General features: G+C 44.2%; 1 protein-coding gene across 2 annotated transcripts in view; it reads left to right on the forward strand.

Moving 5' to 3' along the window:
• The window catches only part of PRRT1B (proline rich transmembrane protein 1B), a 43005-nt gene extending 27679 nt beyond the window's left edge, over window positions 1-15326 (forward strand). Inside the window, exons 1-4 of one of the 2 annotated variants that reach the window (XM_069747571.1) lie at window positions 3486-3722; window positions 5864-6195; window positions 8895-9026; window positions 11473-11981. In XM_069747571.1, coding sequence (XP_069603672.1) covers window positions 5875-6195; window positions 8895-9026; window positions 11473-11619 — 600 coding nt within the window. In that variant the 5' untranslated portion in view covers window positions 3486-3722; window positions 5864-5874 and the 3' untranslated portion in view covers window positions 11620-11981. Of the gene's footprint in view, window positions 1-3485; window positions 3723-5863; window positions 6196-8894; window positions 9027-11472 lie in introns of those variants that run through there. The other variant, XM_069747570.1, reaches the window with a different exon arrangement.
• The last annotated feature ends 848 nt before the right edge of the window (window positions 15327-16174 follow it).

Raw genomic sequence — 16174 nt, forward strand, 5'->3', positions numbered from 1 at the left:
CCAAAGGCGTGATTTATCACGCCACATGCCCATGCGGGAAGATCTATATTGGTCTCACTACTCGCGAACTCAAGATCCGCATTCGTGAACATTGCAGGGATATCGAAAGAGCTAAAACAAGTGAGGATGAGATCAGTTTAAAAACGTTACCTCGCCATTTTAAAAAATTCCATAACTCTAATCCAAGAGGTTTGGTGGTGAAGGGTATTGATATGATCTCCATGGGTGTTCGGGGTGGTGACTTGGGCAGAGTATTGGCACAAACTGAGAGCCGCTGGATATATAGGTTGGGTACCATGACCCCTCAGGGTCTAAATGAAAGTCTGGGATTTGGTGCTTTCCTATGATTTTTGTGGCGTGTTCTTGTCTGCCTATTTTCTCTTTCCCCTTCTTTTTTTTCTTCTTTTCTGACATAGTTTTATGGGAAATTGGGTTGTTTTTATCTGTTTTTAATAATGTTCTGTTGTTTCATTATTAGTGTACGTCATTTGCCTTGGACCGATTACTTATGGCTGCGTGTATACACCATATAACGAACTGGAATCGGCATTATAGTACATGGCTTGCTGAACTGTCACGTGAATTTATCAAGAAGAAATATACTTGCAGTGGCGGAATTGCATGATTTGCTGATAGAATATCTGCCAGAACACAGAAACCTTTGACTTCAGTTACATTTTTTTCATAGATATATTTTCTTACTATGTCTATTTATTGTATTTATGTGACTGTATAATGATGGTATGAAGAAATGTATGTTCACTTAGCACAGTAATTAGATACTGGTAGTGCGCATGCGCTTTGTGGTCCCCGCCGGACCCTCCCCCTGACGGCTCGGGACGGCTTGGTATCCTCACCTGGATATGCTGGGTCAGGGTGCTGGAGTGTTCACTGCCGTCGGTGGGTGGATCCCTGAAGCGTGAGGATCTCAGGTGCGCATGCGCCGCCAATACCAGTTTAGATTACTTATATGTGTGAAGCTTAGTAGGTCAGTATAGGCACAATGATAGTATCTTACAAATAATTATGACTATAAGTACACACTGCTTCATGTGTCACATAGACTTCTTTCCGTACACTGTTCCTGGGTTTCGGCGAGTAAAGCGTCCTGGTATCCAGGTTACATCCCCACGTGGGGATAATGCCGTCAGATTTGTTTCAACCCCTATGAGCAGCCGCATAACACCTGATTGGTCGGCATTAGGTTAAATACGTCCCACTTCCTACCTACACGCACGCCCTTAGAAGAAGATATTCTATCGAAACGCGCGTCGGGCGAGCAGGTCCTGTGCTCCGTGACACATGGTAAATATATTTCCAGCTTTCTTTGTGTGGTATAATTGATTTATCACCATGGAGTGTAACAGTGGTAGTCTTTATCTCCATATTAATTACTTAGAGGCAAATACATCGCATTAGAGTAGCAGATATGTTTCTTACTGTGTAATTTATTGCAATCACAGAGCGCTATATTTATATGTGTTACACTCTTTATATTATTGTTACTTACAGATACTTTACAGTTACCACAACTATTGTGCCACTGTTTAGGTCATTTTGATGTTTAGGTTGACCAACAATAGGCTTTTATAGGTATTTTGTTCACATGAGGGCATAAGACCTGCTATTTTGTAGATCGGAGGTATTCCCATTTTCTATAAGCCCGCAAGGAGGCCCAAGCTGGTGCACGGCCAAGTAATGTCTCCAGATGTCTGGAAAGGCAATCACCCCCCCCCCCCCCCCCCCTGCGTTTTTGGTGATGTGAGGAATGATTTAGATAGTCGATGTCGTCTCTGACCCCCAAAAAACTAAGAAGTACAGTCTGAAACCTCCTCAACACGGCTCGTGCGATCGGCACCGGCAAAACCTCCACCATGAACAAGAACTTAGGTATAATAGACATCTTTATCGCATTTAAAAAGTGAGAGAGGAAGTTTAGACCATCTAGAAAGTAACCCATTAATCTCTTGAAAGAAGGCCGAGAAATTATGTCTATAAAGGGGGTCTGTAATTTTTATCGTAGGTACACTTCAACTGTGAGAGAAGGAATCTAAAAATAAAAAAACAAAATCACGTTGTATGATTTTTAAGTAATTAAATTGCATTTTATTGCATGAAATTACATATTTGATCACCTACCAATCAGCAAGAATTCTGGCTGTCACAGACCTGTTACATTTTCTTTAAGAAGCCTCCTACTCTGCAACCATTGCCTATATTAATTGCACCTGTTTGAACTCGATACCAGGGATGAGCGAAGTCCTTATCCGAATAGCTAAAGCGCTTCCCGAACAGCTGCATTGGGACCCCGGATACCTGGGGCGCTCCGATAATCAGCTGTTCGGTGCCGCAGCTGCATGTGTCGCGGCTGTGTGACACTCACAATACATGCATGGAGAGCTGCTTTGTTGTGACTGTCTTACAGCAGCTGCCGCTCCGAACACCTGATTATCGGGAGCGCTCCAGGTATCCGGGGTCCCGAAGCAGCTATTCGGGAAGCGCTATAGCCATTTGGATAAGGATTTATCTGAAGCTATTCACTCATCTTTACTGGTTACATGTATAGAGAACACCTGCCTAAACACTCAATCACACTCCAACCTCTCCACCATGGCCAAAGACCAAAGAGCTGTCTAAGAACACCAGGGACAAAATTGTGGAACTGCAATAGGCTGGGATATACTACAGGACAATAGGCAAGCAGCTTGGTGAGAAGGCAACAACGATTTTGCACAATTATTAGAAAATGGAAGCAGTATGATAGTACGGTAGTTATATTCTTGTACACAGGGGCAGTATTATAGTAGTTATACTTTCTTGTACATAGGGGCAGTATTATAGTAGTTATATGGTTATATTCTTGTACATAGGGGCAGTATTATAGTAGTTATATTCTTGTACATAGGGGGCAGTATTATAGTAGTTGTATTCCTGTACATAGGGGGCAGTATATAGTATTTATATTCTTGTACATAGGGGCAGTATTATAGTAGTTATATTCTTGTGCATAGGAGCAGTATTATAGTAGTTGTATTCCTGTACATAGGGGCAGTATTATAGTAGTGCTGGCCCAGAAGAGGACATGTCCATGGGTAAATGACCGGAATAAGTAGATGATTTTTAAATTTCTGTGAAGAAACAATCTCTCTTCCTCTTGTGACTCATGAGACATTCTATACTAGAGGAAAACTAAAGGAGAGGTTCAGAGATTATACTGGATTACGTAACTCTCCACTGATCCTGTAACTCTACTAACAATGATAATCCCAAAAAATATTAGAATGGAGTTGGGGCATGCTGGGAATTGTAGTTTCACAACAGCTGGAGTGTTGCAGGTAGCTGACTCCTGCTGTAGTACAACTCCGTGCAATTTGATGGCAGTAAATGATGAGATTTCCTAGCAGAGGAGTAATTGTGGTTCATCCAGTTCGGCCATTGGCGCACACCCGGAGTCTTTACTGTAAACATGAGTCACATGTCGTGGAGCGCCGTCTCTCGTGTTTATACAGCGCGAGCAGCAGGAGAACAAACAGCAAAAATATTATCAGCAGAGCAGTGAAAATAACCTGTTCTGAGAGCAAAGGTAGCGGCCATAGAACGTTACCACCACTGCCAGAGCTCCAGCGACACAAACACAAGGGAAATCTGATAAGACGCCACAGGAAACGATTAAAACACAGCGAAAAAAGTCACAACCCCGCGATATGGAAACGTCATAAAGAGTAAGTTCCGACACTTTCAGGGATTCTTTTTATGAATGAATGGGTTAATGTGGATATAATAGAACAGATGTAGATCCAGATGTACGCTGCATGCAGAATTATTAGGCAAGTTATATTTTGATCACATGATACTTTTTATACATGTTGTCCTCCTCCAAGCTGTTCAGCCTTGAGAGCCAACAACCAAGTAAGTAAATCAGGTGATGTGCATGTCTGTAATGAGGAGGGGTGTTGTCTAATGACATCAAAACCCTATATAAGGTGTGCTTAATTATTAGGCAACTTCCTTTCCTTTGGCAAAATGGGTAAGAAGAGAGATTTGACGGGTTCTGAAAAGTCCAAAATTGTGAGATGTCTTGCAGAGGGATGCAGCAGTCTTGAAATTGCCAAACTTGTGAAGAGTGATCACCGAACAATCTAGCGTTTCATGGCAAATAGCCAACAGGGTCACAAGAAGCGTGTTGGGCAAAAAGGCGCAAAATAACTGCCCATGAATTGAGGAAAATCAAGCGCGAAGCTGCCAAGATGCCATTTGTCACCAGTTTTGCCATATTTCAGAGCTGCAACGTTACTGGAGTAACAAAAAGCACAAGGTGTGCGATACTCAGGGACATGGCCAAGGTAAGGAAGGCTGAAAAACGACCACCTTTGTACAAGAAACATGAGATAAAACGTCAAGACTGGGCCAAGAAATATCTTAAGACTGACTTTTCAAAGGTTTTATGGACTGATGAAATGAGAGCGACTCTTGATGGGCCAGATGGATGGATCAGAGGCTGGATCAGTAAAGGGCAGAGAGCTCCACTCCGACTCAGTCGCCAGCAAGGTGGAGGTGGGGTACTGGTATGGGCTGGTATTATCAAAGATGAACTTGTGGGACCTTTTCGGGTTGAGGATGGAGTGAAGATGAACTCCCAGACCTACTGCCAGTTTCTGGAAGACAACTTCTTCAAGCAGTGGTACAGGAAGAAGTCGGTATAGTTCAAGAAAAACATGATTTCATGCAGGACAATGCTCCATCACATGCCTCCAACTACTCCACAGCGTGGCTGGCCAGTAAAGGTCTCAGAGAAGAAAAAATAATGACATGGCCCCCTTGTTCACCTGATCTGAACCCCATAGAGAACCTGTGGTCCCTCATAAAATGTGAGATCTACAGGGAGGGAAAACAGTCCACCTCTCGGAACAGTGTCTGGAGGCTGTGGTGGCTGCTGCACGGAATGTTCATCGTAAACAGATCAAGCAACTGACAGAATCTATGGATGGAGGCTGTTATATTGGTTTACCTGGTGAAAATAAACAAGTGAGATGGGAATATATTTGGTTTTTATTAAGTTGCCTAATAATTCTGCACAGTAATAGTTACCTGCACAAACCGATATCTTCCTAAGATAGCAAAATCTAAAAAACCCACTCCAACTTCCAAAAATATTAAGCTTTGATATTTATGAGTCTTTTGGGTTGATTGAGAACATAGTTATTGATCAATAAAAAAAATAATCCTCTAAAATACAACTTGCCTAATAATTCTGCATGCAGTGTATTTCACAGAAAGAATGGTTTATTCAACGCGTTTCAAAGTCTAAGCAACTTCATCAGGAAATACCACACTGTTGGCCCTCGTCAGTGCAGTCTAGCCAAACCAGATCTCATACTTTGCCAACAGCCTGAAACACTGTCTGCAAATTGAGATTCTGATTTGGCTCTTATCCTAAGCCATATTTCAAGACTCATTAAAGGGCCGATTATGACTTGAAGGATTGCTGCTTCCAACAGGTGGCGCTATAGAGTTCAAGTCCTCTCTCTCTGAAGAGGCAATTTGCATATTAAATTTCCCAGAGAGGCATTGCACGGCGAATAAGCCTCCTTACCTTGGCATGTCAGGACCGGTATGTCACTCTCCAAAAGGAGAAGCTTTACCCTGGAAAACTTTCAGACATTTTATGCATTCAGTTCCTGTGCGATACATCGGATTGCTGTCAGTGAATGGACGCATTTCTGTGTAGATTCAGATACAACCATGAGATGGATACATTGTAATAAACCATCAGGACAGCAGAGACTAACTCTAAGGCTCCATGAAACGGTTCTCATGGTTCTAACACTAATGACTGTGCCCTGATTTTTTTTTTTTTTTTTAGGATCTGCTGAAATGGAAGTAACAATCCAAGAGGAAGTGGAGAGCAGCGGCGCTGCGGCAGAAATGAGCCAAAGACCTAACACTCCGGGAAATGTCCCGTCACTGGTGCAGCCCAAAGACTCGTCAGAGGAGCCTAAAGGAATAGAGAACAGCGGATTTGTCGGAGACCCCCCACCTTATTCCCCCCCAGACCCAAAGATCGCCCATCTGCTGTATCCAAATTATCCCACAAACTTCTCAGGGAACATGCCCGTCTACTACCAGTCTAGGCCCACCCTGTCCAATGTGTACACTCAGCAGAACCTGCCGCCTGGATCATACCCCTATATCATGGTAAGATATAGAGCACAGAGGGCGCGCCCATACATCTGTGCCTGCTAGAGCCAGATGACCACAACACAGTGGATATAAAAGGTCTACAAGCCCCAGTTAAATACCATGGTTTTGTCATATAAAAATCCTATCATGAAAAATTTCACAACTTTTTTTCCCCCCTCCTTTTAGAAATAAACAAATACTTTTGGTGGAAAAATAAAAAAAAGTAAAGTAATGTGGTTCCATAAATCGGCACACCTTTACACTAATACTTTGTTGCAGTCCCCTGTGAATTCCTGGCAGCATTCAGTCTTTTGAGGGTCGGAATGTAGTAGAGCAGATCTAGAATTGGTGATCTTTGCCTGTTCCTCCTTGTTGTAGCTCCACATCTGTCAAATTACTGGGGTATCTGTATACAGCGCCCTCTTTAGGTCACCACAGCTTGTCACTTGGGTTCAGGTCTGGGCTCGGCAATTCCAGAACTGCCATCCTCTTCTGGTGAAGCCATTCTTTAGGCAATATGGAGAAGGGTTAGGGTTGTCACGCTGAAAGACGAAATTACTAATTTTTTAGTGCAGGCTTAAATATTTTGTTACAAAATTATCTGATATTTGGACTGTTCATCATTCCCTCCACTTTAACGTAAGCCCCAGTTCCAGCTGCTTAAAGACAACCCCAACGCACAATGCTGCCTCCACTATGCCCCACTGTGGGGATGGTGATCTTTTGGTAATGCGCAGTGTTGGCTTTGCACCATTAGGAATTATGGCCAAAAAGTTCTCTGTCCCATCATACACAACACATTTCCTGCTTTTGGCCAATTTGATATCCGTTCTGGCAATACATAGCCAGCCTGGCTATTCTTCTATGTAATAAAAGGCTTCCGTCCCCCCAGGACATATGAATACAGGTGATTTTCACATGCAGAACAAGAACAGTACTTACCAGAAATTCCTGCAGCTCCTTTAGGGTATATGCACACGTAGAATTGACCTCTGCGGATTTTAGAAATCCGCAGGTAAAAAGGCACTGCGTTTTACCTGCGGCTTTACCGCGTTTTTTGTGTGGATTCCACTGCGGTTTTACACCTGCGGTAAACCGCAGCGGAATCCACACAAAGAATTGACATGCTGTGGAATGTAACCCGCGGCGTTTCCGAGCGTTTTTTTCCGCAGCATGGGCACTGCGGAGTGTGGTTTCCATAGGTTTACATTGTACTGTAAACACATAGAAAGCTGCTGCGGACCCGCAGCAAAATCCGCAACGTGTGCACATAGCCTGACTACAGCCGTGCACTGACTACTATGTAACATGAATGGAAATGTGATTGGTTGATTCTTAACAGTCACATCCACAATTATAAGAGGGTGCTCACAGTTATGCAACCACACTACTTGTTTTGTTTATTACTCAATGGTTTTGTACAGATTATGGATGACAATATTTTGAAATGATTCTTCTTGACAATATTCATACATTACAAAAACCTGGGGATTTTGTCTTCAGGTGTGCGTACTTTTTATATTCACTGTACATGCCCGCACTAATGGTTTAAAGCTGGATCCAACATGGCTGCCGTGATCGTTTAATGCTGGATGTCATTCATCAATATAATTCCCACGGACACAGGATCCATGATGGCCACCCCCCATTGCCATTCATTTATAATTGAGTCAGATTTGCTCGCACCTCAAGTACATTAAGGGTTAATCATGCACCTTCCTTAAGGTACCGTCACACTGGACGATATCGCTAGCGATCCGTGACGTTGCAGCGTCCTCGCTAGCGATATCGTCCAGTGTGACAGGCAGCAGCGATCAGGCCCCTGCTGTGCTGTCGCTGGTCGGGGAAGAAAGTCCAGAACTTTATTTCGTCGCTGAACTCCCCGCAGACATCGCTGAATCGGTGTGTGTGACACCGATTCAGCGATGTCTTCACTGGTAACCAGGGTAAACATCGGGTAACTAAGCGCAGGGCCGCGCTTAGTAACCCAATGTTTACCCTGGTTACCATGGTAAAAAAACAAACAGTACATACTTACATTCAGCTGTCTGTCCCTTGCCGTCTGCTTCCTGCACTGACTGCTGGCCGTAAAGTGAAAGTGAAAGCACAGCACAGCGGTGAGTCACACAGCGGTGACTCACCGCTGTGGCTGTGCTGTGCTTTCACTTTACGGCCAGCAGTCAGTGCAGGAAGCAGACGGCAAGGGACAGACAGCTGAATGTAAGTATGTACTGTTTGTTTTTTTACGATGGTAACCAGGGTAAACATCGGGTTACTAAGCGCGGCCCTGCGCTTAGTTACCCGATGTTTACCCTGGTTACCGGGGACCTTGGGATCGTTGGTCGCTGGAGAGCGGTCTGTGTGACAGCTCTCCAGCGACCAAACAGCGACGCTGCAGCGATCCGGATCGTTGTTGGTATCGCTGCAGCGTCGCTAAGTGTGACGGTACCTTTAAGACAAACAGAAGTAATAGGATCTTGGAGGCAGCTCCGCACCAGCTTCTTGTCCTCAAAGGGTTGATTAATGGTGAAAAACGATCCTGTGCCCCCTCCATCCTATGAAACTATGCAAAGCCCCCCATATTGTCCATGTTATTCCATGCCCCATTAAATGGGAAAAAAAAAAGTTGCGCCATTTTTTATCTTGACAGCACAGATACTTTTCCACATTTCTAGTTATGGGGTTTTGCTGACACCGCCATTGCTTCTCTGCAGAGCGACAGCTCCCTGGGGATGCCGCCTCCGCAGCCGGAAACGAGGACTAAGGACTACATGGTGGAGTCGGTGCTAGTTACGTTTTTCTGCTGCTTCCTGACGGGAATCATCGCTGTGGTCTATTCTCACGAGGTAAGATACAGGCGACCCTCATTGTGACAGTGAGCTCCGCCATGGTGCACCTGTCCCCACAAGAAGCAATGAACTGGGGTCAGAGTCAATGAAGGAGAAGCCCTTTGAATCCCGGTCCGGAGATATTTGCTGGCAGCAGACTGCTCTGCCAAATGCAGCACCAAGCAAATCACAGACCGGATGTTAATAATTCAGGACGGAAAAAGCAGACGCAGAGGAATAATGTACATCATGTAATATTCATGGCAGAAATGGGATATGGGCTGGCCCACTGGGGGCCTTAACCCCATAATAACCAGTTATCATTGGGTCTAAAAGGGACTGTTTAATTTGACTACCCTAGTTCCTTATTAGGTTCTCCTGGTGGTAAAAAATACCTGGCAAATTAAGGAATACGGAGCACCCACTGAATATAATGGTTGGCTGCCATAATATATAGACATGCCCAGGTTGACAAGCTGCTCCTTTTATTAGGTGCCCTTTGATCATTAAGATGCCATCACTCAACTGAAACTGCCCTAACTAAAGTCACCAATGACCTACTAACTGCCAGGAGCAAGCGACACTACTCTGTCCTCCTTCTCCTGGACCTGTCTTCTGCCTTTGACACTGTGGACCACTCCCTTTTGCTACAAATCCTCTCATCCCTTGGCATCACAGACTTGGCCCTTTCCTGGATCTCGTCATATCTGACAGACCGAACATTCAGTGTCTCCCTCCCCCACACCACCTCCTCACTTCGCCCCTTGTCAGTCGGTGTTCCTCAAGGCTCTGTTCTAGGACCCCTACTCTTCATCTACACTTTCGGCCTGGCACAGCTCATAGAATCCCACGGTTTGCAGTACCATCTCTACGCTGATGACACGCAGATCTACCTCTCCGGACCTGACCTCTCCTCCTTACTTACCAAAATCCCGCACTGTCTGTCTGCCATTTCAGCCTTCTTTTCTGCTCGCTTTCTACAACTGAACATGGACAAAACAGAATTCCTCATCTTTCCCCCATCTCACTCTACCCCTCCACCAGACCTATCCATCAATGTCAATGGCTGCTCACTATCCCCAGTCCCACACGCCCGGTGCCTCGGGGTGATCCTCGACTCTGCCCTCTCTTTCAAGCCACATATCCAAGCCCTTGCCTCCTCTTGTCGTCTCAAACTCAAAAATATTTCCCGGATCCGTGCTTTCCTTGACCGCAACACTGCAAAAACGCTAGTGCATGCCCTTATCATCTCCCGCCTCGACTACTGCAACTTCCTACTCTCTGGACTCCCCTCTAGCACTCTGGCACCACTCCAATCCATCCTACACTCTGCTGCCCGACTAATCTACCTGTCCCCCCGCTATTCCCCAGCCTCTCCCCTGTGTCAAGCCCTTCACTGGCTTCCTATCGCCCAGAGACTCCAGTTCAAAACCCTCACACTGACATACAAAGCCATCCACAACCTGTCTCCTCCATACATCTGTGACATGGTCTCCTGGTACCTACCTACACGCAACCTCCGATCCTCCCAAGACCTCCTTCTCTACTCCCCTCTCATCTCTTCTTCCCATAACCGCATCCAAGACTTCTCCCGTGCTTCCCCCATACTCTGGAACTCTCTACCCCAACACATCAGACTCGCGCCTACCATAGAAACCTTCAAAAAGAACCTGAAGACTCATCTCTTCCGACAAGCCTACAGCCTGCAGTGATCCTCAACCTACTGAACAGCCGCACAGCCAGCTCTTCCCTCTCCTAGAGTATCCTCACCCACCCCCTGCAGACTGTGAGCCCTCGCGGGCAGGGTCCTCCCTCCTTATGTACTCGTGTGCCTTGTTATCTGCTCATGTTTAATGTATTTGTCTATATTTGCCCCGTATTCACATGTAAAGCGCCATGGAATAAATGGCGCTATAAAAATGTATAATAATAATAATAAAAATGCCATCAGATAAGATGCCCAGACTTGATAGTTACCGATCATGTGGATTCTGGACTTTACCTGGAAACCGTCAGCAAGCTGCTGTTGATAGATCTGTGTGGCATCCTGCTGTGGGGTGGATTGGTTAGGCTTAGACATGGCATTTACACATATAGCAGACTATGACCCTTCACCGGTTAACACCTAAAGTGCACTGATTCAAGTGGAATCCATCACCAATTTGCTGATATTATTTATTATGCATTGCTTATGTGGCGCCATTATTTCCACAACACTTTTCATACATTATCATTGCTGTCCCCATTGGGGCTCACAATCTAGACTCCCCATCAGTATTTCTATGCAGTGTGGGAGGAAATCGGAGAACGTGAAGAAAACCACGCACACCAAAACCAAGCTCCACGCGGATGTTGTCCTCGGTGGGATTTGAACCTTATATCACAGACACCCGTGTCATGAATAGTCATATAGCAGACCACCATGAATGGCCTAGTATCACCCACCTGTCTCTTTCTCCTTCAGACCCGCTCAGCGCTGAGCAGAGGCGACATCCTGCAGGCTCAGGAGTCCTCCCGCCGGGCTCGCTCCCTCGTCCTCTTCAGCCTGCTCTTTGGGGTCTTCATCTCCGTCAGCTGGATCATATACGTGGTGGTGACCATCTTCTTATGATGACAACTGTAATAAGAACCTTCCACAGAGACTATCTGCTTTGGCCCCGCTGACCCCAATCTGCAGCCCCAGGATGATTCATCATACCGCTATGTGTATATGTACAGAACTAAATACAACACAGCTTTTTTTTTGTATTTTTACATCTTTCTCCATTTTATTTTCTTTTGGAATTATAGACAAAAAGTAAACCAAGATCTCTGCTTGCCATCAGTGGACAGGAGCTCTCGATGCTTCTTAAAAGGCTGGAAGCATCATAACAAATGAAGCAGCTGCAAGAACGATTAGGTGCAATCCGATGGCAGGTTTCCATTCATTGACACCCAGCAAAGTGCTTGGAAAAATGAAAGTTGAAAAATTTCAAAACTTTCTATGTAATAACTGATAAGGGCGAATGTAAAATAAGGGCAATCAGAGAGCGACATAGTAACATAGTTAGTAAGGCCGAAAAAAGACATTTGTCCATCCAGTTCAGCCTATATTCCGTCATAATAAATCCCCAGATCTACGTCCTTTTACAGAACCTAATAATTGTATGATACAATATTGTTCTGCTCCAGGAAGACATCCAGGCCTCTCTTGAACCCCTCGACTGAGTTCGCCATCACCACCTCCTCAGGCAAGCAATTCCAGATTCTCACTGCCCTAACAGTAAAGAATCCTCTTCTATGTTGGTGGAAAAACCTTCTCTCCTCCAGACGCAAAGAATGCCCCCTTGTGCCCGTCACCTTCCTTGGTATAAACAGATCCTCAGCGAGATATTTGTATTGTCCCCTTATATACTTATACATGGTTATTAGATCGCCCCTCAGTCGTCTTTTTTCTAGACTAAATAATCCTAATTTCGCTAATCTATCTGGGTATTGTAGTTCTCCCATCCCCTTTATTAATTTTGTTGCCCTCCTTTGTACTCTCTCTAGTTCCATTATATCCTTCCTGAGCACCGGTGCCCAAAACTGGACACAGTACTCCATGTGCGGTCTAACTAGGGATTTGTACAGAGGCAGTATAATGCTCTCATCATGTGTATCCAGACCTCTTTTAATGCACCCCATGATCCTGTTTGCCTTGGCAGCTGCTGCCTGGCACTGGCTGCTCCAGGTAAGTTTATCATTAACTAGGATCCCCAAGTCCTTCTCCCTGTCAGATTTACCCAGTGGTTTCCCGTTCAGTGTGTAATGGTGATATTGATTCCCTCTTCCCATGTGTATAACCTTACATTTATCATTGTTAAACCTCATCTGCCACCTTTCAGCCCAAGTTTCCAACTTATCCAGATCCATCTGTAGCAGAATACTATCTTCTCTTGTATTAACTGCTTTACATAGTTTTGTATCATCTGCAAATATCGATATTTTACTGTGTAAACCTTCTACCAGATCATTAATGAATATGTTGAAGAGAACAGGTCCCAATACTGACCCCTGCGGTACCCCACTGGTCACAGCGACCCAGTTAGAGACTATACCATTTATAACCACCCTCTGCTTTCTATCACTAAGCCAGTTACTAACCCATTTACACACAATTTCCCCCAGACAAAGCATTCTCATTTTGTGTACCAACCTCTTGTGCGGCACGGTATCAAACGCTTTGGAAAAATCGAGATATACCACGTCCAATGACTCACCGTGGTCCAGTCTATAGCTTACCTCTTCATAAAAACTGATTAGATTGGTTTGACAGGAGCGATTTCTCATAAACCCATGCTGATATGGAGTTAAACAGTTATTCTCATTGAGATAATCCAGAATAACATCCCTCAGAAACCCTTCAAATATTTTACCAACAATAGAGGTTAGACTTACTGGCCTATAATTTCCAGGTTCACTTTTAGAGCCCTTTTTGAATATTGGCACCACATTTGCTATGCGCCAGTCCTGCGGAACAGACCCTGTCGCTATAGAGTCACTAAAAATAAGAAATAATGGTTTATCTATTACATTACTTAGTTCTCTTAGTACTCGTGGGTGTATGCCATCTGGACCCGGAGATTTATCTATTTTAATCTTATTTAGCCGGTTTCGCACCTCTTCTTGGGTTAGATTGGTGACCCTTAATATAGGGTTTTCATTGTTTCTTGGGATTTCACCTAGCATTTCATTTTCCACCGTGAATACCGTGGAGAAGAAGGTGTTTAATATGTTAGCTTTTTCCTCGTCATCTACAACCATTCTTTCCTCACTATTTTTTAAGGGGCCTACATTTTCAGTTTTTATTCTTTTACTATTGATATAGTTGAAGAACAGTTTGGGATTAGTTTTACTCTCCTTAGCAATGTGCTTCTCTGTTTCCTTTTTGGCAGCTTTAATTAGTTTTTTAGATAAAGTATTTTTCTCCCTATAGTTTTTTAGAGCTTCAATGGTGCCATCCTGCTTTAGTAGTGCAAATGCTTTCTTTTTACTGTTAATTTCCATCTACTGGAATACAAAAGAACTTCAACAACAGGGTCGTGGAAATAAACTCAGGGAGACTTGTGAAACCAATATCAACGTTTTAGATATGACCCCGGAATTGGGAAATATGCTGCACTAGTATTGTTATACTGGAGCATCACAGAGCGCTACGTCAGAGCGAAACACCAAATTCCCCTGGGGCATGGGGTAGTTCTGCTGCAGGTGGTTATCTTATAGTCAGACGAGAGAGGGGTGATGCTTAACGGGGCGAAGTGGCAGAAGAGTCCTGCTGCTGCAGGCGGCCAGACACACGAGGGGTGAGGGCAGGGCAGTAATGGGGCGTTCTGCTGCCAGCAGTTGCTTTACAGCCAGACACAGGAACTTGTTAGGTTTACTGCTCCTTTTCCCACACTTAACACCCCACACTATGCTAATTTTACCCTTAGACTTTAACCCCTTAAGGACCAGGGGGTATTTTCATTGTTGTGTTTCCATTTTTGGCTCCCCTTCTTCCCACGGTAACCAGTGCTAGCACAAAAAGAGGATTCAGAGATCCTCCAAAAAATTCAGAAAAATAGCAAAAAGGGCAGGAGATGCTTACCTGCCTGGGCCTCCAAACAAATGCACTATCAGGATGCAGTGGACCCATGTGGTTAAGATGGCAGCAACACAGGTGCAGAAATAGCAATGAGGCAAAAAAATATGTGAGGTATTAGTTTATATTCTGGCCAAAATATGTAAGCTCGTAACCCACGTCAAGGGTCCCCACGCTTAAGAGTCCTACTCTAACCAATGCTAGCACAAAAAGAGGATTCAGAGTTCCTCCAAAAAATTCAGAAAAATAGCAAAAATGCACTGGATAACCTGGATTAACCACATGTGTCCACTGCATCCTGATAGTGCATTTGTTTGGAGGCCCAGGTAGGTAAGCATCTCCTGCCCTTTTTGCCATTGTCCTTCTTCCCACTGCCAAAAAAAAAATATTTTTCCGTCAATATGGCCATGTGAGACTTGTTTTTTGAGGGACGAGTTGCACTATTGAATGACATAATTGGTTTTACCATATAGTGTACTGGAAACCAGGAACAAGATTCCAAATGCGGCTAAATTGAAAAAAATAAATAAATAATTGCACAGTTTTTTTTTTTATTTTATTTTACCATGTTCACTAAATGCTAAAACTGACCTGCCTCTGATTCTCCAGGACATTACGAGTTCATAGATACCAAACATGTCTAGGTTCTTTTTTATTTAAGTGGTGAAAAAAAATCCAAAAGGTTGTAAAAATAAAAATGTTGCCATTTTCCGAGACCTGCAGCTTCTCCATTTTTCAGGATCTGGTGTGTATAAGATTGATCGCCCGTTATTGCATTTTATTGCAATGTTGCAGCGACCAAAAAAAATTTAATTCTGGCGTTTTGATTTTTTTTTCTCGCTACGCTGTTTACCGATTGGATTATTTTTTTTTTATATTGCTAGATCGGGCGATACTGCACGCATCGATATCAAATATGTGTATGTTTTTTTTTTTATGGTTTCATTTTGAATGGGGCGAAAGGGGTGTGATTTGAACTTTTATATTTTTAGAAACTTTTTTTTTTTTTTTCATTTCTTTCAATAGTCTCCATGGGAGACTAGAAGTTGTGATCATCTGATCGCTTGTGCTACATAGAGCAGGGCTGCAGCTCAATTGCTATGAGCACCGCGCTCATAGCTATCCAGCTATAACAACCACAGGGGTCTCCTGCAGACCCCGGGCTGTCATACCAACCCTTTGGTGACCTACTCTAATGTGACACGGGCGCCGATGGGCAGAGTTAATGACGCGCTTCCTACGCGTGCATGTTAAATGCCGCTGTCAGAGTTTGACAGTGGCATTTAACATGTTAACAGCCGCGGGCAGATCGCGAATTCCACCCTCGGCTGTTAGGAGCACATGTCAGATCAGCTGTCATGTGCAGGAAAAGGTGTGGGCTCATCTCCGGAACTTGTACTAAACAGGGGGAGGCATCCAATGTCGGGTGCATCAGTCATTGGACGTTAAGGGGTTAATGGAGCGATTCCAACCTGCTGATCTTCACGCTCTGGTAAAACACAAGACATTTAAATGAATCTGTTTTTTCCCCCGTTTGAAAGAAAAAAATGGTGCTGGCCATCAG

The sequence above is a fragment of the Ranitomeya imitator genome, chromosome 2, assembly GCF_032444005.1.
Source record: "Ranitomeya imitator isolate aRanImi1 chromosome 2, aRanImi1.pri, whole genome shotgun sequence".
NCBI lineage: Eukaryota > Metazoa > Chordata > Amphibia > Anura > Dendrobatidae > Ranitomeya > Ranitomeya imitator.